The sequence below is a fragment of the Piliocolobus tephrosceles genome, chromosome 9 (genome assembly GCF_002776525.5).
Source record: "Piliocolobus tephrosceles isolate RC106 chromosome 9, ASM277652v3, whole genome shotgun sequence".
Classification (NCBI taxonomy): Eukaryota; Metazoa; Chordata; class Mammalia; order Primates; family Cercopithecidae; genus Piliocolobus; species Piliocolobus tephrosceles.
The window spans coordinates 59,643,490-59,670,766 of record NC_045442.1 but is presented as its reverse complement, the minus strand read 5'-3'; the positions used below and the strand labels follow the sequence as shown (position 1 = coordinate 59,670,766).

At 38.7% G+C, this 27,277-nt stretch overlaps 1 protein-coding gene across 2 annotated transcripts in view; it reads right to left on the bottom strand.

The window, feature by feature from the left end:
- The window catches only part of REEP3 (receptor accessory protein 3), a 105,678-nt gene that overhangs the window by 5,394 nt on the left and 73,007 nt on the right, over positions 1-27,277 (bottom strand). For both annotated transcript variants that reach the window (XM_023205129.2, XM_023205128.2), the window contains exons 3-7: positions 24,737-24,813; positions 21,458-21,578; positions 20,314-20,427; positions 9,944-10,091; positions 210-355 (exon numbers count right to left, since the gene is read on the bottom strand). In XM_023205129.2, the coding sequence (XP_023060897.1) occupies positions 210-355; positions 9,944-10,091; positions 20,314-20,427; positions 21,458-21,578; positions 24,737-24,813 (606 nt within the window). The remainder of the gene's footprint in view (positions 1-209; positions 356-9,943; positions 10,092-20,313; positions 20,428-21,457; positions 21,579-24,736; positions 24,814-27,277) is intronic.

Genomic DNA, 27,277 nt, shown 5'->3' with positions numbered 1-27,277 from the left:
GCAGTGAACTGTGATTACGCCACACGGCACTCCAATTTGGTTGACAGAGCAAAAAAGCTCTATCCCCAAAAAAGTTAAAAAAAAAAAAAAATCATCAAACTGCTGTTCTACCATTCCAATCCTTCATTTATGGATCATTAATACCCTAAATGATAATGCAGCAGGAAAATTGTTTAATCATTAAGAAAACAGCTCTACACTTAACTGACCTCTTTGCGGCCTTTGGTGGTTTTCACAGATTTCATGCTTTGTGATCTTCGAAGTCCTTTGTGTGTTAACATCTCATCATCTGAATATGGCCCCTCCGCTTCCTCATCTGTTTTCTCATCTCCATCTTTCAGTGGAATTCCATAACCTAAACAAGTTGTCAAAAACAGCATGTTTTGGTAAAAGGACACCAGTCAGTGCTGGCTCTTTGCCCCATCTGTGTACAGTTCTTTGTATGGTTTGCATTTCCCCCAGTTACTCTTTTTGCATCTGGAATGTGCTCCATGCCCTTTATCATTAAGCTTTGCTTCTTGAACCATTCCAGGTGAAACTCATAATTTATTTCCTCCAGGAAATTTTCCCTGATCATTCTTATTTTTACTATGCATTTTTAAAAATAATTATAAAATAATTTATTTTTGAGTAGGTAACACATCATCTTGTTAAAAAGTTCGAGACTATAAATAGATGTAGAGCAAAAAGTCTCTTCCCACCTTTTCTCCTCTTCATGCATTCAACCCAAGCATTTGTGTTTTAGTCTGTCATTTGCACTTTTGCCTTGAATTAGAAATTAAGGCTTTTCCCTTCTACGTGTCATATCTTTTGTCAAGACTGGGAATGGGAGGGTTTACTTAAGGTGTTGAGGAAGACCCCAGGGGGCTAGAACTTTGGGCAAAATAAGGTCACCGGGGGCAGGTGATGAGGATGAGGATGTTAGCTGCTGTTGCAGTTGTTGAGATAAAACTCAGCCAGGTAGGCTGCAGTAATTAGAAGTACCACAGACTATGTGACAGATATTAGTCAAACAAAATAGAATCAGGCACAGCAGTGAGAGATCATGCGAGTATGCTAGAAGGCTGTTATGTGTAGCTATAAAGACTTACTACGGGCCAATATGCAAACATCCACACAGTCAGGATGGTTATTGTCAGGAAGTATGAGAGCATCTTGAGGCTTGGCCTCAAGGCCAAAGCTCTTTCAACCCTGAAGCTGAGGTTCTCAAACTTGAGCACGCTAGAGTACCTAGAGAACCTGTTAATACAAGTTCTGACATCCCCAGAACTTCTGATTCAGGAGATTTGAGGTGGGGCTGAGAATCTGCATTTCTGACAAGTTCCCAGTAATGTTTGTGCTCATGGTCTGTGGTCCATACTTTGAGAACCACTGCCTGAGGATGCTGGAGACAGCAAGACAGGGGCCCAAGTCTCAGGCAACCAGAGTACTAAGTAGGTTATAAACAAAGGAGTGAGATTAGAAATCCCCATGAAGTGGCCGGGTGCGGTGGCTCACGCCTGCAATCCCAGCATGTTGGGAGGCCAAGGCGGGTGGATCATGAGGTCAGGAGATTGAGACCATCCTGGCTAACATGGTGAAACCCCGCCTCTACTAAAAATACAAAAAAATTAGTCAGGCGTGGTAGCAGGCAGCTGTAGTCCCAGCTGCTTGGGAGGCTGAGGCAGGATAATGGCGTGAATCCAGGAGGTGGAATTCGCAGTGAGCTGAGATCGCGCCACTGCACTCCAGTCTGGGTGACAGAGCGAGTCTCCATCTCAAAAAGAAAGAAAAGAAAAGAAAAGAAAAGAAATCCCCATGAAGTTATAAATTCTCCTTTAACAAAGATAAAGAGCATAAATACTTAAATCTTCAGGTGAGGAGAAAGTGGAAGGACTTCCAGCTAGGTGCAGTGGCTCACACCTGTAATTCCAGCACTTTGGGAGGCCAATGTGGGCAGATCACCTGAGGTCAGGAATTCGAGACCAGCCTGGCCAACATGGTGAAACACCCGAGTCTACTAAAAATACAGAAATTAGCTGGGTGTGGTGGCAGGAGGAGCCTATAATCCCAGCTACTTAGGAGGCTGAGGCAGAAGAATCACTTGAACCCAGGAGGTGGAGGTTGCAGTGAACGGAGATTGTGTCACTGCACTCCAGCTTGGGTGACAGAGCAAGACTCCGTCTCCAAAAAAAAAGAAAGAAAAAAAAAAAAAAAAAAAGGAGAAGGATTTCCAGGCTCAGGAGAAGGCATGGGATAGATTCCATGCATGTGATAAAAAATAAACTGGGCTGGGCTTGGGGGCGGCCCATGCCTGTAATGCCAGCACTTTGGGAAGTCAGGCGGATCGCTTAAGCTTAGGAGTTCGAGATCAGCCTGGGCAACATGGTGAAAAAATACAAAAATTAGCTGGGCATGGTGTTGTGCACCTGTAGTCCTAGCTACTCCAAAGGCTGAGGTGGGAGGATCACCTGAGCCTGGGGAGTCAAGGCTGCAGTGAGCTGTGATCATGCCACTGCATTATAGCCTGTTTCAAAAAAATACATATTTTAAAAAATTGAATACATGTTTATTGGTCTGCTCTTCTAAGACATGAATAATTTGAGAATCACTAAGAAAACTACAAAGAGTCATGAATAAGCTTGTTACTCTCATAATAAGCAACTTGAATTGTATATTAGTCAAGTATAATTTTATGCTGTTAAGACTTCTAGGCTAGAAGTCAGAGGAGATTTGGGAGTGGAATCAGTCATTATTTACGCCAAGATCCTTTGTTTTCTTGCGCTAGTCCAAGGAAGTGTGTGTGTTCTGGGTAGAAGAGACAGCATGCACAGAGGCACTGAGGAGAGTAGCTAGGGCTTGGGGATTGCTTAGAAGAAACTGCAAGGAGGCCAGTGTGACCAGAAAGGGGATGGGTCAGTGGTCCCGGGAAAAAGCTCCTGAAGTAATATTAAGTGTGGAAAAAAAAAATGTACATATAGAAACAAACAAAGGAAAAACATAAATGAGATGATTATATTTCATGGAAGTGAGCTTTTAGGCATTTCTACATTTTTTCATTTTTTCCTTTTTTACTTGCCAAATTCTTATTTTTAAAAAATGTTCATTTTATAATTAAGAAAAACAAACCAGGTTTAAAGTTTAGGTTGTCATTTCTAGAGTTTTTTTTTTTCTATTGATGTTGCTTATATAGTATTCCTGATCCCAATATGGTAAAACAGAATGAGGAATCAAGGAAAAAGTCAGAAAGGAAGTAACTGTGATAAACAATTTCTCTAAGGCCACAAATGTAGCATAAGAGCACAGTTCAACAAACACAGTCCTTGCTATTTTAATTGCCTCTCATTTTGTATGGTTAGGAATTGGAATTTCGTTCAAAGGCTAATTATGCATCTTATTCTTTTCTTTTTTCCTAATTCCAGCTAAAAAAAATCTTATTAGCTTTCTAATTACAGCTTCAGGAAAAGTGATGGACTGATTCATTACTCCAAGTATTTTTAAAATTATATTATGAATAAGGCAGTGTGCTGAATTATGAGGATACAAAGATGAAAAAGACATAACTGTCTTTTTCTTTTTTTTTTTGAGACCGAGTCTCGCTCTGTCGCCCGGGCTGGAGTGCAGTGGCCGGATCTCAGCTCACTGCAAGCTCCGCCTCCCAGGTTTACACCATTTTCCTGCCTCAGCCTCCGGAGTAGCTGGGACTACGGGCGCCCGCCACCTCGCCCGGCTAGTTTTTTGTATTTTTTTAGTAGCTACGGGGTTTCACAGTGTTAGCCAGGATGGTCTCGATCTCCTGACCTCGTGATCCGCCCATCTCGGCCTCCCAAAGTGCTAGGATTACAGGCTTGAGCCACCGCGCCCAGCCAATAGCTGTCTTTTTCTGCCCTCCAAAAATTTAGGGTCCAATAGGGGAAACAATGTAATGGGCATTATGATACTGTAATAAATGCTATAAGCTAATGACAAGGTGCTGGAGGGGCATACAGTAAGAGAATGTAATCAGCATGGGGTGGGTTGGAAAGGGTGGGTTATGAGAGAAGGCCTTGTAGGAGGTGGTGGCTAAGCTAAATCCTCAAAAGAGTCATGATTCTGTATGACTAGCACTTGATGGAGTGGGAGAACAAGGCTGGGGAGTTAATATACCATGCTATCTAGTTTGGACTTCATCAGAGAGCAATGAAGCCTCTGGAGGCTTGGGGAGAGTACTGAAATGTTTTAAGCAGAAGAGTAACATGATTAGACTTGGGTTGTGTAAAATATTCTTCTTGCACTTTGGAAAATGAATCAGAAATGGATAAGGCTGAGGGCAGGAAGCCTAACTGGGGAGGTTACTTAGTACAGCAGGTCAGAAATGACAGAGTCCACAGAGAGTGAGTACAGAGCAAGGAGCCAAAATTAGAATTTATTGGGAAATGAAATTAACAAGTTTAGGCTGGGTGCGGTGGCTCACACCTGTAATCCCAGCACTTTGGGAGGCTGAGGCGGGTGGATGACTTGAGGCCAGTAGTTTGAGACTAGCCTGGCCAATATGGCAAAACCCCATCTCTACTTAAAAATACAAAAATTAGCTGGGTGCGATGGCACGTGCCTGTAATCCCAGCTACTCGGGAGGCTGGGGCAGAGAATCACTTGAACCTGGGAGGTGGAGGCTGCAGTGAGCTGAGATCGTGCCACTGCACTCCAGCCTGGGTGACAGAGTGAGACACCACCTCAAAAAAAAAAAAAAAAAAAAAGTTTAATTTAGCAATTTATTAACCAATGCTTGCATCAAAGAGAGCGGAGACACTAGAATCAAGTCAAATATTTTCATTAAAATATACATTTTCTGGCTGGGCTTGGTGACTCATGCCTGTAATCCTAGCACTCTGGGAAGCAGAGGTGGGAAGATCACTTGAACTGAGGAGTTCGAGACCAGCTTGGGCAACATACTGAGATCCCATCTCCATTAATATATTAAAGAAAAAAAAAAAAAAATTTTCTGTTTAACTTAAAACCTGAAAATGAATAACTTATTTTTTTTAAATGAAGAGTATGGCTGATTTACTTCTGATTTTAAGATTAATAGGTTAATTTAAAAAACAACAACAAACGAAAAAGCTCACTACTCAGGGCTAAACACTGTTACCATTTTAGTAATACCCTTCCAAACTTTCTCTTATGTATATACATTAAACAAATTAGGTATATTAATCCATTTCATCATCTACTTATTATTGTTTTTTCCCTACAATCTGGATATGTTTTCATATCATTAAGTATAGATTGACATTGTTATGGTTCACAGCTAATAAACCACCTTTTGCTTAATCATTTCTCCTAGGCATTTCGTTCATTCCAATATTTGTTATTATAAACAACGAGATGAGCATTGTTGTACATGCATATTTGAACACTTGTCTGATTATTTCCTTGTGACATATTCTTAAAAGCTTCTTGCTGAGCTAAAGGGAATAAATTATGATGATGACTACCAGATTGTCATCCAAAAGGATTATTCCATTTTAAACCCATAAAAAGTGCCTATGAGTGCTTCTCAACAGGCTTGCTGTAGTGGTTTTAAAACATGTCTACAGATTCTCTGACGTTCCTCTTCCCTTCCCTTAACATTTCAGAGGCCTTCGTACTTGCCTCAACAAATCGCCACAAAACACATGACGGAAGTGATGCTGCTTCTAGGACTTCTGCAAGTTTCTCTTGGCACACTGGCCTGGGAGGCTTCAGCTGCCAGGTAAGAAATCCAACCACCCTTAGAGACCACATGGAGAGAACACAGAGGGAGATGGCTGAGAGGCTCCAACCATTCTAGCCAGCAGCTGCTTGACTCTTTTCAGCTCAGACAGCAGATGTGTGAGCTCTCTTTGAGATGGTAACTCTAGCCCAGCTGCTGTCAGACCACAGCTGCAGGAGACCCTGAGCAAGAACTGCTTTGCCAAGTCAAGTCACCCCCAGATCTGTGGGCAAAATAAATGACCATGATTGTTTCAAGCTGCTGTTTTGGGGTGGCTTATTATGCAGCAATAGATAACTAGATAACTGAAACAGTTCCCAACACAGAGCACTGTTAATTAAAAACTTTTTTTTTGCCAATCTGGCAAATGAAAATTATTATTATTACTATTTTTTGATTTATCTGAGGTTGAGAATCTCTTTCATATATTTCTTGACCAATTGTATTCTTTGGTAGCATTGACAATAATTGGTTTGTGAGGGTTACTGGATTGTTGAATCTGAACCCTTTGCCTGTAACATATAATGGGAATATTTCTGACAGTTTGTAGTTTGTCTTTTTTATGTTTCCCCCCCATATTATAATTTTATATATTTTTATGTAGGAAAATCTCAAAAACTATTCCATTATGGTTTCTGGTTTTGATATCATGCTTAAGAAATTTTATCTATCTTAAGATTATAAAAAAATTCACAGGGACTTCCTACTATTTAGTTTAATTTTTTATACTTAAATCTTTATCTTTTAAGAATTTATTTTGATCTAAGATTTGAGGCAGAGATATAACTTCATTCTCTACTCCATCTTCTAGCAGTCTAACAGTTATCCTAGCATCACTTATTAAATAATCTGTCTTTCCTCCACCAATTTGAAAGACTGTCTTTCTCATTTGATAGATTTCCATGTACACCTGGGTTTGTGTCTATCTAGATGATCTATTATTAACTTCTCTTCACCTATTCTGGTCCTAGAACCATACTGCTTTGTTAAAAATATGGTCAAGAAAGAAAGTTTTGATCAAAGTGTTTCCTTAGGGAAGAAAGGCTCAGAATATATACCATTTTGTAGAAAAACTGGAAACTGCGCAGCGTTTATAACTCTGAACAAGTACCTTTCATAACTGAACAACTATCTTTCTCATACTGCTACCACATACTTCATATTTTTATAAAACTTAAATTCATGATTTGAAATTTAAGAACAGCAAGTCAATATTTTAAAATATTTCAGTCATAGATATAAAATTTGGTAGGTGGCCGGGTGCGATGGCTCATGCCCGTAATCCCAGCACTTTGGGAAGCTGAAGTGGGCGGATCACAAGGTCAGGAGTTCGAGACCAGCCTGACCAACATGGTGAAACCCCGTCTCTACTAAAAATATAAAAATTAACCAGGCATGGTGGCGCACACCTGTAATCCCAGATACTCAGGAAGCTAAGGCAGGAGAATCTCATGAACCTGGGAGGCGGAGGTTGCAGTGAGCCGAGATCGTGCCACTGCACACCAGCCTGGGTGACAGAGATTGATGCCGTCTCAAAAAAAAAAAAAAAAAAAAAAAAAAAAAATTGATAGGTGAGCACCATAAAAATAGTATTATGAATTTTCATATTTATAAACCTGTTTTTATTTGCCTAATTAGAACATAATTCTTAGCCAATCCTTGGGTATGATTATGAATAAACTGCTAAAAAAGGACTCTGGTCTAAGATATCTGGTCTAAATCAGCAAAATATAATACATACAGCAGACTCCATAATCAAAATCAATATACCTTTTTTTTTTTTTTTTTTTTTTTTTGAGGAAGAGTCTCTCTCTGTCACTCAGGCTGGAGTGCAGTGGCGTGATCTCGGCTCACAGCAACCTTTGTCTCCTGGGTTCAAGCAATTCTCCTGCCTCAGCCTCCTGGATAGCTGGGACTACAGGCATACACAACCACATCTGGCTAATTTTTGTATTTTTGGTGGAGACAGGGTTTCGCCATGTTGACCAGGCTGGTCTTGAACTCCTAACCTCAGGGAATCTGCCCACCTTGGCCTCCCAAAGCTCTGGCATTATAGGTGTGAGCCACTGCGCCTGACCACCTAATTTTAAATGCATATTAAGAAATGCCAAGGCCAGGTGGTGTGGCACATGCCTGCAATCCCACCCAGCACTCTGGGAGGCCGAGACATGCAGACTGCTTGAGCCCAGGAGTTTGAGGCCAGTCTGGATAACATGGTGAAGCCCCGTCTCTACAAAAAATGGAAAAATTAGCAGGGAATGGTGGTGCATACCTGTAGTCCCAGCTTCTTGGGAGGCTGAGACAGGATCACTTGAACCTGGGAGGTCAAAGCCGCAGTGAGTAGAGATTGTACCACTGCACTCCAGCCTGAGTGACAGAGTGAGACCCTATTTCAAAATATATAAACAACAAAAACAAAAACAAAAAAAATAAAAAAAGGAAATGTCTACATTAGGAACTACTTTTACATTATTAATGTACTAATAAGACTGATGGTTCCTTGCTCTCAAAGGCATCGCTACCTTAATCAATGGCCAATGCTTGATCACTACCTCTTAGATAATAGTCAAAACTTTGTAAAAGTATTCATTCTTGGAAGAAAGCTCATTACTTTTTCTTTTCTTTTTTTTTCTTTTTTCCTGAGAAAGGGTCTTGCTCTATCACCTAGTCTGGAGTGCAGTGGTGTGATCATGGCTCACTGTAGCCTCGACTTCTGGGCTCAAGTGATTTTCCCATCTACCTCCCAAGTAGATGGGTGAGTACCACCATGCTCGGCTAATAAAAAAAAAAATTGTTTTTGCAGAGGTATTTTTCCTTTTTAAGGAGGAACAGTTTTTTTTTAATTTTTCAAATTGGTTTTAATTATAAAGATGATTTTCAATCTCTCTCAAAAGAAAACTTCTTTTTTAAATAAAAAGTCAAATAGCCCTGTACCTTATGGACTTAACACATTAATAAGGAATGTCTTGAAAATCTTAGTTCTCAGCCTTGCTTTTGAATTCAAACTTTCTTATTATATGTGATAAAATGACTAAGGAACCGTGTCTAATTTATATGTATGTTTCTAAGATCATGATAGTTTTTTAAAGTTTTAGAATATATTAACTATGACATGTTCATAATTTATACTAGAATATGCCTACAAGTTAGCTCTTGAACTAGAATATGTAATTTCAACACATTTTCCATGGGAGTAATCTTATTTTTAAATTGAGTCATCTTTTATCACGTGCTTAAAATTTTTAATCTGTGAGTCAATATCCTTATTTGTCCACAGCACTTACAGTAAAGAGTGTTCAACTATAAAACTCCTTAGATGTCAGTGCACAGTTTGAGTAGAAAGAGTATTTATTACAGGTTAGAACTAGTGCTGGTGGTAAGAAGGTACTGGTAACCACACCTACAGCTTCTAAAAATTAATGACAGCAAAAAAGCCTACTTTGTTAGGTAGATGATCTCCAGAATCAGCAAAGGCAAGTACTAATCTTTTTATTTTTTTCCCGAGACAAAGTCTCACTCTGTTGCCCAGGCTGGAGTGCAGTGGCACCATCTCAGCTCAGTGCAACCTCCACCTCCAGGGTTCAAGCAATTCTCCTGCCTCAGCCTCCCAAGTAGCTGGGATCACAGGCATGTGCCACCATGCCCAGCTAATTTTTTTTTGTATTGTTAGTAGAGACGGAGTTTCATCATGTTAGCCAGGCTAGTCTTGAACTCCTAACCTCGTGATCCACCCGCCTCAGCCTCCCAAAGCGCTGGGATTTATGGTGTGAGCCACTGCATCCAGCCTGAGCCACTGCGCCTGGCCTAGCAAGTACTAATTTAGAAAAAATTCAGAGGAAAAGAACTATGATTAAATGTAAAAGTAAAAAATACAAGCTTAGAAGTAAATTTTTTCTACCTAAATTCAGATAGTTATCATGTATTATTTTAGTATCCACAAGCCCAATTATGGAAGAATCATATTATATATATACACTTTATATATAATTTTACTGTAAGTTCCAGGATCCATGTGCAGAATGTGCAGGTTTGTTACATAGGTATACATGTGCCATGGTGGTTTGCTGCATCCATCAACCCATCATCCAGGTTTTAAGCCCCGCATGCATTAGGTATTTGTCCTAATGCTCTCCCTCCTCTCCTTGTCTCCCACCCCCTGACAGGCCCCAGTGTGTGTTGTTCCCCTCCCTGTGTCCATGTAAAAGAACCATATATTAAAACAAACAAGCACACCTGCTGATTCACCAGGGGCTGGTTTACTTTTCTTTTTTGCTTCTGGTAGAGGTTGGTATGGTCTTTGTCCCACAGGCTCATCACCTTGGATAGCTGTTAAATCATGCATACTGAAGCTTCTTAAACGTTCAGTTATTGCTCCTTGGCTCTGTTTAATACAGAAGTGATAGATCCAAGAAAAAAATACTTTAAAAATATTTAGTATGCTTACATTTAACTATCCCTGAACATTTTATTAAGATAACTTCAGAAAAGCTAAAAGAAGTGTACAATGAACACCCAATATTGTTTACATTTTGCGGTATCTCCTTTCTCACATATCTACCTTCTATCCATCCATGAATTCATTTTATTTTTTCATGCATTTCAAAGTAACTTGTAGACATCAGTACATTTCACCCCAAACATTTCAGCATCATATTTAATTTTAAAATGTAAAAGATGTATGATGGGCTTACCTTCAGAGTAAACAGCATCTATAATGTTGCTGTCTCCTAAAACTAGCACTTTGGGGCTTAAACTTTAAAATTTAGGGCAACTTTTAATTAATTAATTAATTAATATTTATTTATTTAGAGACAGAGTCTCACTCTTTTGCCCAGGCTGGAGTGCAGTGGCACGATCTCGGCAACTGTAACCTCTGCCTCCCAGGTTCAAGCATTTCTCTTGCCTCAGCCTCCTGAGTAGCTAGGATTACAGGCATGTGGCACCACATCCAGCTAATTTTTGTATTTTTAACAGAGATGGGGTTTTGTCATGTTGGCCAGGCTGGTCTTGAGCTCCTGACCTCAGGGGATCCTCCTGCCTTGGCCTCCCAAAGTGCTGAGATTATAGATGTGAGCCACTACGCCCGGCCAAGGGCAACTTTTTAAAGTAAAAGAGACATGACATTGTTTTAAAGCTAAGGGAAGTCAGGACTGGTAATGGCTCTTTCTAGAACAAGTTAGAAACATGTAAGAGCCAAAGAATCTTGAATACAAAATGACAGTCAATTAGTGAATTAACTATCTGGCAAGACATATCTACTACTCTACATTTGACTTTAAGTCCTTTCCCTTAACAATATGGCAGATACTAGGCACAGGTGGGTATTTAAATTGAAATTAAGTAAAGTTAAATAAAATACAATGTTCACTTCTTTTAATTGCACTAGCCACTTTTCAAATGTTCAATAGCTGCATGTGGCTAGTGGCTACTGTATTGGATGGTGCAGATACAGAACATTTCCACCATGGCAGCTCTGAAAGAGACATTTTCTGAACTGTTCATATATAACTACACTTCCCCTCCTAAAGTATAAAGCTTTGTAAAAGCAAAAAAAGAAAAAAAAATTCTAAATTTATCTACTTTAAATTTGCATAGCATATAGATGAGTCACTTCTTATTTATAGCTAGATTAAAAATATTCTTCTAAGGGGGTTTTTATACTTATTATTTCTTCTTTTCACACATATGAATTTATGATTTCCTCTAGTTACAGTGTTACCATAGAAACTAATCCATAATGCTTCATCTCTAAATTTCAAAGTCAAAGGTGCTACAGACATTTGGACATTACTATTAACTTGTATTTTACACTCAAGAAAAAGGTCTTAATTTATGAGTCTTGATTCAGTTACTTTGGGTTAATAATACATTATGTCAAAACCAAATGCTATTTCCATATCCCACTTGAGCTGTTTATTTCTACCATATTTTTGAATTGTGATATGAAATCATTCAAGGTCTTTATTCTCAATAAAAATAATTAGATTTCACACATTTAAAAAACATTTGTGGCATGGTCTAATTTATTATACTTGCTTCCTCCTTATTAGATATCATTTACTTATCAAATAGATGACAGAAGACTCTAGAGACATACTACAAGGAAGTGACCAGTGTTCATCTGAAACAGACACCTTGTTTCTCAGAAATGTCATTCTCTTTATTTCATCCTCGTAGTTATGTGCCCTCTCTCAGCAATTCCTGATTTCTTTATCTACTGCCACACAGATGACAAATGACATGCATGTCCATGATACCCTTTACTCAATTCACATGCAATTTCCAAGGCTGGCTATAATTCCCAAACCCTCCCACTCAAGAAGGTACATTTCAGAATACAAATGACTCAAAGTGTAACAGAATCAGTCTAGTTTTATAATCGTATCATCCCCAAACTTTGGTATGTTTAACAAGCATAATCAACAAATCTCTTGGGATATACCTCACAAATGAATGCACATAATACTGTTACTTCTACTGTTGTGATAGGTATATTTTGCCTCCAGAGCAAGACTTTTAAGACACTAGAGGAGAGGGACAAATCTTAGGCTTCTTCTATTCTCCTGGTATGCTACTGATATTGAACATGTAATAAGTAAACTAAATACTTTTTTATGTCCCTTCTATTTCATTACTCTTGACTGTTAAAGAGTTCTCCATAGATGGCAGCATGTTTTAATGTAAACACTGTAGGTTTTATGCAGAGGTTTGGCAGCAAACCACAGGTATGGCCACAGGCTTCTCCATGGGTAGACTACACCACCCACCAAGGGTTGCTTCAGGTTTAGATTAAACATGAGCAAGGCAAGGCCCAACCTTGAGGTATATGGGTGATCTCTCTACAGGCTGGATTTAAATTTAGCTCTTGAGTAACCAATGCTACCATTATTAATACCCAAGTATTATCAACCTCTTCAAGGCTTTCAGGAAAGCCAGGTACTGTAGGGAAAAGCAAAAAGAGAATATGAGCCCTCTTTGAGAACCTCCAACACTTTAACAGCCATTATCACCTTGGAAAATTGGACTTTCCACTGTATATTTTTTATGGGCCTAAAATAAAACTAATATAAGAGAGAAATTGGTGCAGTATTGTGGACTTTGAAAACATTATATAAATTACAAGTATCCAATGTAACCAGTTTAAAGGGTGGGTATAATTATAAAGTAATCACTTCTGAAGGCCACCTTATTCCTTCCAGTTTTTACATCTTCAACACAAAAACTCCAGTAATAAAGGAACTATGTTTGCTATATTAATGGTAAGTGGAGACATCTTCCCTCTACCCCAGAATTCTGTATCACATGCATAATATGGTTGCAAGTGTGCAGTATGGCTATAAGTAGGCAGGGAAAAACGCAAAACTAACAACAGTAAAATGTTTAGGCAGATGGGATGGGTGACTTCTTTTCTTTTTTAAAATATTGTCTTTAATATTACAAAATTAGTCAATATGTGGTATACTATAAGAATTTCTGATCCATTTCTCACCCATGTTTCCTGTATCTAATGCTTTAATCCCATCAGTAAAAGAAAAATGGTCTATTTTTGAGGTCACAAATAGAACATTACAGTCACTTGTAAATAACAATGTTAAAAGGTATTGGTTTTGTTTAAATAAATAATGCTTTGTGTATCTATTTTCTTCTATTTAATTTATATAATGTTAAGACAAAAGTATAAGAAAAATGAGAAAAGGACCGGTGCAGTGGCTCACGCCTGCAATTCCAACATTTCGGGAGGCCAAGGTGGGAGGATCACGTGAGGCCAGGAGTTTGAGGCCTTAGTTAGCTGTGATCACAACTCTGCACTCCAGTCTGGGTGATAGAGCGAGAACCTGTTTCTAAAAAAGGAAAGAAGAAAGACAGACAGAAAGAAAGAAAGAGAGAGAGAGAAAGAAAGAGAGAGAACGAAAGAAAGAGAAAAAGAAAAAGAAAGAAAGAAAGAAAGAAAGAAAGAAAGAAAGAAAGAAAGAAAGAAAGAAAGAAAGAAAGAAAGAAAGAAGAAAAGTTCTAGTCTAGTCTGCTGTATGGAAACAGTGGTCTTAGTCAGTAAAGAGGAAAGGCAGGATTACCATTCACAAGATAATTCCATATCTCAGCACTTTAGTTCCTATTCTCTGCAGAATTGTCTGTACTCTGTGTATGTTAAAATTGATCCTAACAAAGTAACAGAGATGATGATGAAAATGTAAAAGTCAAAGTAATTAAGTATTCTGTAGAATATTTTATACATTGAAACTGATCATCATGAGTAGAATTGTTCCTGAACCATCTGAACTTCAGGTGGCACTGAATTCTCAGGGTTTGGATTTAGATGGGCCCAAATATGCGTCGGTAAGAAACTGAGAATACTGAAGGGACTGACTGGGCAGGAGGGCTGGGTCCAGAGTTAGCACACTCAGGCTCTGGAAGGGATTCTCCAGCTGAGAAGCAGCTCCCCACACTGGCTCCACAGAGAGCTCATTTACATCCAAGGGCACTAGGACATCTGAATGTCTACTCAAGTATCTAAGCACATGGTTGGCATCCATGAAAAGGGACCCTGCATGTATGAGTAATTCCAATTTCTTCACACTCAAATAATGCTGTCTTTGTTTAAATACTTCATTTCCTGGTTAAACACTACATTAAAATTACTATATTTTATTTTAAATAAGGATAATTTATTATGTTTATCAGCACCTTTGTATAAAACCTTCAATTTATTTTCTTCACATTTTAAATCACAGATTCAAAAGCATATAACCAGCAATGCTTTATAATCTTACAAGCACAAAACATTCTTTTACAGAATAATTCTTATTATACTATTCAGTAAACAATAGTCACTAAGCTCTATTTCTTGTTGATCCTTGACGTTACATTATAATTGCAGATAAGGTTAGTTCCTAGTTTTTAGGGAAATCTCATTTCCCTATGCACATTCAGTAATTAATCTGATCAAGCCCAGAATGGAATTGACTGCATTTGCATTAGGTGAATAAAATATTTTAGTGTGTTTAAGATTAAAGCGATACATATTTATTGAAGAACACTGATAACATGGAGAACAATTTTAAAAAGGAAGGAAAAATTATTTCTAACCTATCACTAAAACTACTTATACATATTTATATATTCTCTTGAGTTTTTTCTGAGTCATCATACTTTTAGAGCAGTTTCTCAACTTAACACTCTTGCTATTTTTCGTTAGATAATTTTTTGTTGTGGGGAACGTCCTGTGCTTTGTAGAATATTAAGCAGCATCCCTGACCTTTCTTTACTGACTAGATACCAGTAGCAGCCCCCTCTCAGTGGTGACAACCTAAATTGTCCCATGGTAAGGGCAGGGGCACAAAATTGCCTCTAGTTGAGAACCACTGTTTTAGAGATATAAGGGGTTTTAGAAATCATATTTCACTGCTTCGTTTTACAAGTGAGAAAAATTAATACTTAGATCAATGCAGATGATTTGTCCAAAATCTCATGGCTAATTTGTAGCGGAATCAACACTAAAAAAAATCCAGATTAACTTTTTAATCAGCAATTAAAAATTGCTGTAGCATTCAATTTTTATTATACCATTCTGCTTCCTTATATTGTAGGAAAAATAGTACAACCTTCTTTTTCCATTGTCTGGACAAAGGTTCTTTCCCTTTTTTTTTTTCTTAAGTGTATAATACTAAGTTGTATATTCTCAAAGTCATTCACAAACAGAAAGTCATAAAAAAGACAGTAAGATGTTAGGATTTTTGACCTAATCAGGATCATTTAAAGTCAATTAGATTTCAACAATTTTACCTATAAAGTTCAAAAGTCTGTGGTAATTGATTTCTTATATCTTCTAAAGAAATTCACCAAGAAAAGGCTGCCAGAGAAGTTCAAAGACATGGTTAATACAACGGATAGTACTTTTCTTCATCTGTCCTTCATCTGGCAGTAGTGTTGCTCATCTGCACAAAACCACCTACGTTTCTCATGTGGAAAGCTATGGAATGCTGTACATCCTCAGCAAAATCCTTGAAGGTCCTTCAAATGTTTATGCTTTGCTCAGCCAAAATAAACTTGTACAGTGACCTTGCGAACAGATGCCTGGTAATGAGGTCATAGAACTGAGTAACATTTTCAGAAAATTGCTTTACGGTGTAATAAATGTTCTGATTAGATTCCTATTTCCACCTTTAACATGCTCAGGTGGTTCAACCTGGGAAACCTAGTCAGGGTTATTACCCATTCTTCAAAGGTCACACCAAGAGTCCAAGAATATTTAGCCTCAAAGATACTTTAAACAAACTATATATTGTAAAAATTTTAAATAATTTTCAAATCTTACTGTTGGCTTTCTTGCAGCTTCTCCTTAAACCTGACCTATTTCCTATTTCAGTTTCAATTTACTCTTCGGTATGAAGTGTCTGGTTCAGTGATTCTTCTATGACAATGCCCTTGTTTGACATCTGCAGAGATGAAACTAATTTCGTGTACTTCAAAATAAGTACAGTATAACTTGAGGCAAATAGAGTTAACATTATGCTATGTTCAGCATATTTAATGACCATTTCTAGTGAATAATATAGACTCCAGGATGGGATCTCCAACATTCCTGTACTCATGAGAATAGTGAAGGTTACCTCATATCCAGGGATGTTATGGATAAAAGAATCACAGCATTGCAAACAAATGGGGACAGTTCCAAATCCAGTATCCGATTTCATTTAAGGGATATGGGCTTCTATTTGTTTTGCAGGAGTGACTTAGATGATTTTTATCAATATTACTGCCTTTCGGGTGGACAGCTGATTTTAAGGTGTTAAACATACAAATTAAAAGAAACAATAAATCATAAGAGAGCCAGAAAAATAGATATATGAAATAGATACATTTTTGTTTTCATAGCATTTTTACAGAAAAGTATTCCTGTGAGATAATGCTTACTTTAATAATGAAGGGTAATGGGTGGGGTCTTATCAACCAGAGGTGAAATACAATTTTCAGTCAGAAATAAAATTTTTGTGGGCTATTCCCTAGCTAATATGGACATTAGCTCCAGACAGACAGTAGATTGTGCAGGTGAGGGCTGTATCTATCTTGCTCATTGCTACATTTCCAGTACCTACTATGCAGTAGGCATTAAATAAACAGATGCTGAATAAATAATATGTAGAATGTAAACACCAATGGAGGCGAAGTGTAAGATAAAAATAAATGGGAAGGGAATGAGGATAAGATAATACAGTGGGGGCTGCTGATTCCCTACGTGGGAGTAGTAAACACAAGTCAAAATAAAACAAGTACCGCACAAAATAGTCACAATATGTACAAAGGCGTCTCATAAAATAGGAGAATAATAGATTATTATATGCAAATGCTAAAAGTGAGGAGGAAAAATGGGATTTGTATGCTTGTTTTTTAAGACAATATTCTAAAATGTGTTCTCTAAATAATTTTTCAACTTGAAATTTAATTTTCAGTTTTTCTCCACAGAACCACGTTGAAGAATGCTTTTAAATAGGAAAAATGCAGACAGCATCTTCATTGGGTGTAAATACATGTATTTGATTTGCAAAGTCAAAAATGCTAAATTTTGTAGCAAAAAGCAACAAGCTTAGTCCCCTTCTCCTCTTCATCCCCTGCTGATGCAGCCCCTTTAAACCCTCTACTTTCCTATTGTAACAGATGAGGATTTTAGTTCTCTTCTACTTTTCTTCTCTTTCCCTGATACCCTCAATATGGCAAAACCACAGTTGTTAAATCCTTAGTCTGTGTTCATTATTATAATGTAAATGCAGTCATACTCCATTATTTCCTTTCATATGTAACTTTTGTTTTTTTCTGCCAGCGTTAATGATCATGCCTTTTTTTTCTTTCTCATTGTCTTACCTTCTTTCTCTTTACATTGCCGCCAATATATTTTTTCATGGTGCTCAGGGATCATGGGCAGCTGCATGGGCACCAGTGGCCTAGAGCCAATGTGTCATCTGGTTGAAACATGCCCTCTCCCTGGTTTTATTATTTATTTATTTTATTATTAGTATTTTTTGAGACAGAGTTTCACTCTTGTCACCTAGGCTGAAGTGCAATGGCGTGATCTTGGCTCACTGCAACCTCCACCTCCCAGGTTCAAGCAATTCTCCATGCCCAGCTAATTGTTTTGTATTTTTAGTAGAAACGGGGATTCACCATGTTGGCCAGGCTGGTCTTGAACTCCTGACCTCAGATGATCCACCTACCTCGGCCTCCCAAAGTGCTAGGATTACAGGTGTGAGCCACCACGCCCGGCCTCTCACCCGTTTTAGTATAATCTCTGTGCAGCATGAAAGATCCTCTTGGCTTTGTAGGTCTACCAGAGCCATCCCTCCTGGCACCTTTCATCTACCACATCCAGTTTCGGCTGGCTACACTTTGGACTTGCTGTGTGGTGTTCTCTCTGGGAATTTTTGTCATCTCCTTTCTGTGCTGAATAACTTGTTTCCCAGATCCCATGGGTTTCCCTTTTTGTGGACCATTCCCTAGCTCTGGTGAACAAATCTGCCCTGACAAAAGATAACCAGGAGGTAAATCTTGTGACTCTGCATGCTTAGAATTAAGAAATTTCACACAACCGAGAGCTTGACTATTATAGTACTTGAGGGTGAAAATCATGATGTATCATGGATGGTATTACTGTCTTCAAGCTTTCCTTGTCACTGTTTAGAAATTTAATGTCATTCTGATTCTACATCATTTGAATGTGGCATGCTTTTTTTTTTTTTTTTGAGACGGAGTCTTGCTCTGTGACCCAGGCTGTAGTGTAGTGGCGCGATCTCAGCTCACTGCAGCCTCCGCCTCCCAGGTTCAAGCAATTCTCCTGCCTCAGCCTCCCGAGTAGCTGGGATTACAGGCGTCCGCCACCACGCCCAGCTAATCTTTGTAGTTTTAGTAGAGACAGGGTTTCACCATGTTGGCCAGGCTGGTCTTGAACTCCTGACCTTAAGTGATCCACCCGCCTTGGCCTCCCAAAGTGCTGGGATTACAGGCGTGAGCCACTGTGCCCGGCCAAATGTGACATGCTTTTTATATTTGGAATCTTTATGAATTCTTTCCTTATCACTGGTGTTTTGGGATACCCAAGGACTTCACTTAGAGTAAGTCATTCTTTTCACTCATTGTGCTGAGTACTTGGTGGGTCCTTTCAATCTGAAGATTCATATCCTTCAGTTCTGGGAAATATTATTGTATTATTTCTTTGTTAATTGCATTTATTCCCTCTTTTTAGAATCCCCAGTGGCTGGATTATCTCCTGGATAATCTTTTTTAGCAGATATGGAAATCAGGAATGCATTTTCACTAAGCAAGAAATAAAAAGCAAAATGAACTTCTAAAATAAAACGTAGGCCTTTAAGCTGAAAACTTTGCTATTTCTGTATTCATTTATAAACCTATCCTAATAAAAGAAAAAGCCTTTAAAAGCCAAATAACAGGAAAACTATGCTATATTAAAGTGCTGATCATTAATAATCATTACTAATATAGTTGTCTTACATGTATAGTGCTGCACAGTTAATAAATTTCCATTTAACCCTCAATGTAATGCTAATTTGAATTTTCCTTCTTATTCATTATATTCAGTTTGATACTTGAGCCAAAAACCTCTCTGAAAAGTGAAAGTGCCCTCGTTTCATATCCCTTCGCCATTACAGTTATATAAAATCACCACTTAACTAGAATATTTATTTCCATAGCATTGTTGTTTTAGTTCAAGATAACTAAAAGAGACTAACTTGAAAGCAGAATACTATTCAGTCTCAATTTAATTTAATAGCAAAAAACTTAAATTTTCACTTGAATCTTGAATGGAGAAAGACACATGATATTTATGTTTATTGGGCTCCTACTATACGCAAGCAAGCACTGTGCTTTTATATATTCTCACAGGTATATTACCCCTATTTTATACATGAAGCAACTAAGGAACACAGAAGGCTATTTTCTTTCCATACCAAACACACCAAAATCAATTATGCTAAAGTATTTAAAATAAACCACACAAATTACAACATGCAAAGAAATCCAAAACCATAATGCAAATTTTTACGGAACACATTCATTTGATAACTTGGCTTGCAAACATAACAAATGACATTAGTAATTGGCTAAGTATCAAGTTTTAAGAACAGACTTTTTCATGCCTTATTTTGAATAATCAGTTACCTCAAATTGATTGAAGTAGAGGTGCAGAAGTAAGCCAGAAATCCTACCAAGATATTGCCATTGAGAAAGAGACAGAAAAAAAGAGAGAGAAAGAACACCAAAGACAGAGAAAGAAACAATGGTCATCTTTACTTCAGGTGCTTTACTCAAACTACTTTAAGGTCATTAAGTGGGAACATTATGACTACATGACATTTTCAGGCATGTATTATTTATTAAGTACCTCTCATTTTGTGATCAATTAAGAGATTCAAAATATCAAATATAGAAAATACAAAATTAAAATACCTTTACAATTATTTACTTGTTTTCCAGTATTAGAAAAATAAACATACAGCAAAATGCCACAATTTTATAATGGTTTGAAATAAAAAGTCACTTTTCTTTATTTGTTAACTTAATGTGATACTGGATTAAAAAGGTAAATGAACAATTACCTTTACTGCTGCAGTAACAGCAGCAGTAGCTGCAAGGTTTAAACCTTGCCGTCCAAAGTTTACCATGGTTTCATAGCCTCGTTCCTTTGCTTGTACAATATAATCATCAATCTCCTGGGGGAAAAAGCCACAGATGTTAGTTTTACTTAAAAATAGTGTTAAGAAGCCCCGGAGTAGAACATTCTCCCTGTAATAGTTTCACAAATTTTATAACATTAAGCATGTGTTGATAGGCATTTCTTTCTTTTCTTTTCTGTTTTTTGAGAGAGGGTCTCTTCCTTTTGCCTAAACTGGAATGCAGTGGCATGGGACAATAAGCGTGCACCACCATGACCAAATAATTTTTAATTTTTTTGTAGAGATGGGGGTCTCACTATGTTGCCTAGGCTAGTCTCAAACTCCTGGGCTCAAGCAATCCTCCCACCTTGGTTTCCCAAAGTGTTGGGATTACAGGCATGAGCCACTGCCCCCAGCCTAGGAGCTTCTTTTTTTTTTTTTTTTTTATTTTGAGACAGAGTCTCGCTCTCTCACCCAGGATGGAGTGCAGTGGCACAATCTCAGCTCACTGCAAACTCTGCCTCCTGGGTTCATGCCATTCTCCTGCCTCAGCCTCCTGAGTAGCTGGAACTACGGGTGCCCACCACCACGCCCAGCTAATTTTTTTGTATTTTTAGTAGACACAGGGTTTCACCGTGTTAGCCAGGATGGTCTCGATCTCTGGACCTTGTGATCTGCCTGCCTCGGCCTCCCAAAGTGCTGGGATTACAGGCGTGAGCCACCGCGCCTGGCCTTTTTTTTTTTTTTTTTTGAGATGGAGTCTCATTCTGTCGCTTAGGCTAGAGTACAGTGGTGAGATCTTGGCTCACTGCAATCTCCATCTCCTGGGTTCAAGCGATTCTCCTGCCTCAGCCTCCTAACTAACTGGTATTATAGGCATGCACCACCATACCTGGCTAACGTTTTTTTGTATTTTTAGTAGAGGTAGGGTTTCACCAAGTTGGTCAGGCTGGTCTCATATTCCTGGCCTCAAGTGATCCACCCACCTCAGCCTCCCAAAGTACTGAGATTACAGGTATGAGCCACCATACCTGGCCTTGGTTTAGGCATTTCTTAAAAATTTATGGAAGTAATTCATATATCTTACCCTTTCCTTTGAAGAAAGAAGTGGATGAAGGAATTTTCTATATATTAAACTTGCTCCTTTGGTATAGGGAGAAAGCAGCCATATGACAAAAGCAATCTTCAGCTCATAGTACAGGGGAAACCTAATAAGAAAAACATTTGGAAATAAACTGCCAGTGAAAAATAAACCACTCTAGAAATCACAAAAACACCTTTTAAAAAGTTCAGTCACTATGCTTTTTTTTTTTTTTTTTCAGACGGAGTTTTGCTCTGGTCATCCAGGTTGGAGTGCAATGGCACCATCTCGGCTCACTGCAATCTCTGCCTCCTGGGTTCCAGTGATTCTCCTGCCTCAGCCTCCCCAGTAGTTAGGATTACAGGTGCGTGTCACCACTCCTGGCTAATTTTTGTATTTTTAGTAGAGATGGGGTTTCACCATGTTGTCCAGGCCTGGTCTCGAACTCCTGACCTCATGTGATCTGCCTGCCTCGGCCTCCCAAAGTGGTGGGATTACAGGCATGAGCCACCGCGCCCGGCCTATGCTAAGTTTTTAAATGTAAGAGTTAGTGATCAGGAGACAACTGTGTTTGAATAATCTTGTTTCAACTACAGATCAGTTCATGAAAGTGTGACCTGAGAGATTCCCCCCTCCTTCTAATACAAGAATCTTCCTTTATAGTAAGCATAGGAAAGCTGCCAAACTGAATGCAGCAGTTAAAAGAAGGCACTAATACCATTTATCCAGTGCACAAGGTATGGCCACCCTATCTGCAGAGCCCAATTGCCATGGAAGTACATGACCTACCTCATAGGATAGTTGTGCCTCTCAGAGCATGACTTCATATGCTCCAAGTGTACAATGTCTACCCCATACACACATCTTCATCTTTTTCAGAACTCCCAAAAAATATCCCTTCCAATTTCATCTGGCCAGAATTGCAGCACTCTGCAGACCTAAATTGTTCACTTCCAAGGAAAATACAAAGTGTTACAGTGGGCCTCCCCTGTTGGCCCAGTATACTTCCTCAACTGTGGCTTTAACCATGTGACTTGCTTGCTTTGGCCAGCAGAAAATGAACATGATACATGTCACACGCAAGCAGAAGCTTTAGAACACCCTTTGACTCCTTCACTCCATCACCCTCAACCTCTTGCTTTAAGCTTTTGCCCTCTGGTATGAGAATAGCTGCTTGTTCAGCCTTGGTTTAAGGGGCCAGGTAAGGTCCTCACACCTGTAATCCCAGCACTTTGGGAGGCCAAGTGGGGAGGACTGCTTTAGTCCAGGAGTTCAAGGGTGTGGTGAGCTATCATCATGCCATTGCACTCCAGCTTGGGCAACAGAGCAAGACCCTGTCTCTAAAACAACAGCAAAAACAACAGCAAAAGTGACCTGACCCCAGTAAAAATGCAGTCAACCATTTGCCCTCATGTAGCTTGAGCAAGAAGTAAGTTTGTTTTTCTAAGCCACTGTACTTTCATGGTTGTTTTTTTGTCACAGCAAAAATTCACTAATATATAATGGGAGGCTCAGTTTCTTGTTGTGAGAACCACATAAATGTAGTCCATTTATCACTAGGATAAATGATAGCTGAGCAAATCTGAGTTCTTCTGTCAAGGCAGGCAGGTAGAGGGCAGTGAGGATGACTTACTGTGTTGTCAACAAAGAGGTCTCTGCACACTGCAATTACAGGAGTTTCTGGATTCAGTTGTTCATGTCAGACATTTTCTACATCGTTCATTTTTAAATAACATATATAGGCTACATTTGCAATCAGAAAAAAATGAAATCTTAGAAAAAGAACTTGGAAACTTAGAGGTAGCATGGTTTAGGATCCGTGCTCTGTCACTTAAAAACAAAGAGACCCCCGCACCAAACCCCTATACCAAAAATATAACAGAAAAGTGAATGAGCTTTGGGGCACAAGAAGGGAAATTTTTACAGTATTTCAAATCAGAAGAGAGATACAGTGATGCCTGCAAATAAAGGAAGGTTGTTAAAAATATTTTAGTTTGATGACTTCTATTTTTTTTCTAGCAAATCCAATAGGTCCTAATGTGCTACATGAATAGGAGAATAGCAAAATGGGAAAGACAGCTTAAGGAGGGAATAGTAAAGGTTTGAAACAGACCCAGGCAAAATGTAAATAGACACTGATCAGGAGCAAGTAAAAGGAATGAGGTTCAAACTGATACCTATGTGAGCAGTTGATTAATTTTTTCAGCTGAAGTTAGCAGCCCAGTTAAAGAAGTAAAAAAGAGTCATTTTGGCTGGCCGCAGTGGCTAATGCCTGCAATCCCTGCACTTCGGGAGGCCGAGGTGGGCAGATAACCTGAGGCTGGGAGTTTGAGACAAGCCTGGCCAACATGGTGAAACCCCATCTCTACTAAAAATACAAAAATTAGCCAGGCCATGGTAGCATGTGCCTATAATCCCAGCTACTGAGGAGGCTGAGGCAGGAGAATCGCTTGAACCCAGGAGTTAGAGGCTGCAGTGAGCCAATATCGCGCCACTGCATTCCAGCCTAGGCAACAAAGCAAGACCCTGTGTAAAAAAAAAAAAAAAGAAAAAGAAAAAAAAAGACGAGTGATTGTTAGGCTAATTCAGACAGAACGTTTGTGTGTCAAGAGCAGATGAAGATATCAGCAAGGTAGTAAACTAAAATATTTTGAAAGGAGAAGTTATCAAAGTGATGGCAGGGTTTAGATGGAAATGCACTACTGAAATATACCACAGGGAGATTCGAGTTGTCCAGTTAAGTACTGCTCCTTGGTAAAATGTCAGATCCCTGAGGATATAAACACACTTTAATTTTTGCCTCCTCTATTTGGAACAGAGCAGCCAGGAAGCTGGTGCTGAGTGGGTGTCCACGTGGGTGCTGACGTTTTCCAGTTCAAATGTTTGTAGATGAGAGTTTTAAGGATAGAACAGGGAGGGGGTGCTAAAACCAGATGCTGTGGGCTTCAAAAGCAGAGTCATTTAGGAAGTGATACAGGAAAATGTTCTGAAGTCATCAGTGCAGAAAAGGATGATGACAATCAACTTCCCTATTCCAAGATACTGGGGGAAGGTGTGTGGGAGGTGAGCAGGGAGTGGCGTACGGGGAGGAAAATGAGCTGCCTTTATTTGATGGGGAATCAAAGGAAAGTAGTGTTCTATGGGAAAGCAGATGACAAAAACAAATGGCTGAATAATTAGGTAACTTGATGAAAATCACTTAGTTAATAGCAAGAGCAAGGATAAGAGCTCAGGACACCTGATTATGAGTCTGCAATCTGGCCCCTTCTCAACAGCAAAACTTACCAAGCAACTGTTTGATCTGCTACTGTTTCAATCACAGTATAGAGAGCAAAAACAATCCAGTACATCATCCATCGAACCTGGAAATAATAAAAATACTCATGAAACAACAGACAAAAATTATTTGCAACTCTGAATAATTATATGTATGTATGTATGTATGTATGTATGTATGTATGTATGTATGTGTTTCTGTATACATAGTATGTTGGGTCAAATGCAGAAAGTGATGGTTTAATTTTCAGCGGGTTTTATGTTTGAGTTCTTTCCTACATCAACAGTCTTGGGATAGAAGGAGCAAAGATTAATAAATCTCTGGGGCTTGATACAATATAATCTAGGAATCTAAATCAAGGAATTGGGAAAATAGGAACTATTTTTCTTAATTGGAAGAAAGTTCTTTAAAAGATGTTATCTACTTGCTTCTTTATGAATACTATAAGTTATTTATTTATTTTTATTTTTTTCTAGAGATAGGGTCTCGCTCTGTTGCCCATGCTGAAGTGCAGTGGTACAATTACGATCATGGCTCACTGCAGCCTCGACCTTCCAGGCGCAAGTGATCCTCTTGCTTCAGCTGCCCGAGTAGCTGGAACTACAGGTGTGCACCACCACACTTGGCTAAATTTTTTTTTGTTTTTTTGTAGAGACGGGGTTTTGCCATGTTGCCCTGCTGGTATCGGACTCCTTGGGCTCAAGCTATCTGCCCACCTTGGCCTCCTGATGTGCTGGGATTGCAGGCATGAGCCACCATGCCTGGCCTTAGCTATTTAATTATTACATAAGTAATATAGTACAATATGATAAGACTACATTTAATCTTTATTAGTCTTTAAAACTGTATATTCCTTATTTCCCAATATATAGAAATTGTTCAGAAAGCAAAGAACAAGTCCTGGGCTTCTTACTTCTATTAATGAGGCATCCATAATGCTAGTTACCCAGGTGGAGAGCATAAGGTTGGTCTTCTTCCTCTTCCCCTGATATAAGTCTGTAATCTCCCACACATCTTTCTCCTTCTTCCACTCTAATTCCACAATGGTAGTTCAGGATGTTTTAATCCCTGGTCCAAATCAGGGCATCCTGAATGGTCCCTGGCACTCTGCCTTCTCTTGGGACCTATCCTTTTCATAGAAGCATGCAAGATTAATGTTTTCTGAGTTGATTCTCCCAAATTTATACTTTTTCATCGACCTCAGTATATAGAGTTTCTTGTCTCTCAAGTGCACTGGAGTTTCACTTACGATGAAAATCTCTGCTTTTCTATGCAATAATAATAGCAAATACACAATGCCATGCCAACCAGGGGGCGAGGAATTATGTTGATAAACATATAACATAAATTAATTCATTTAATCCCTGTAACAACCTTTACAAAGTAGGAAATGTAATTACTTTCATCATAGGTAAGAAAACAGTGGCACAGAGAGGTAAAAGAGAAGTCATTTGGCTAGGATTTGGGTCCAGGCTGCCTGACTCTGGAATTGGTTAACCCATTATACCAGGCAGAGAGAGAGGATGTAAGAAACTGCCCAATGTGGGGTCCAAGGATGACTACCACTTTCCTTGTTCTTACCTCATGAGTGACAAAAAAATCTAGGTCCTTATATATAACTGGGAAATTGACCTATTAGTTTTACTACAGATGCTTGTTTGGTTATTTCGTAGGCAATATAAAACGAGAACTCAAGTAGCTTTTTCAATTGTCTATTTACATGAACAAACCAACAGAAAATAGCCATGAATAACTTCTGAAACAATTGTATTGTGAAATATGAATGCTACCAATTTGTTCTAATTTATAGAGAATCCTGAAAGCTTAAAAAATTTCCCAAAGCAAATAATAGGGTACACTATCTATATTTGAAATATGAGAAAATTGATTTATAAAATTATTATCTTAAATGTTAAAAAAGTTAAGACTAATGTTCTCTTTAGTTTTCCACTTTTCATGAGTTTTTTTCAATCTCTCACTGCTCCCAATCCCAAGCTTTTGTCCAAGTAGGAGGATTTTCTTCCAGGGCTAAAATCCTATGCGGGTTTCTGGGTGTGTTATCTTTTCTTTCCTCCCCTCTCCCTACCCATTTTTTCTTTTTTTTTTTTTTTTTTGAGATGGAGTGTTGCTCTGTCGCCCAGGCTGGAGTGCAGTGGCGCCATCTCGGCTCACTGCAAGCTCCGACTACCGGGTTCACGCCATTCTCCTGCCTCAGCCTCCCAAGTAGCTGGGACTACAGGCACCTGCCACCAAGCTCGGCTAATTTTTTTTTGTATTTTTGGTAGAGACGGAGTTTCACCGTGTTAGCCAGGATAGTCTCGATCTCCTGACCTTGTGATCCGCCCACCTCGGCCTCCCAAAGTGCTGGGATTACAGGTGTGAGCCACCGTGCCCAGCCCCTCCCTACCCATTTCTAAAAGAGGAAATGATGCTCTTGTATGGGTTCATTCCCTCAGTCTTTCCAAATCCAAACACTAATTTAGTACTTTCATTTCTCAGCTGTATTCATAAGGTTTTTTTTTTTTTTTTTTTTTTTTTTTTTTTTTTTT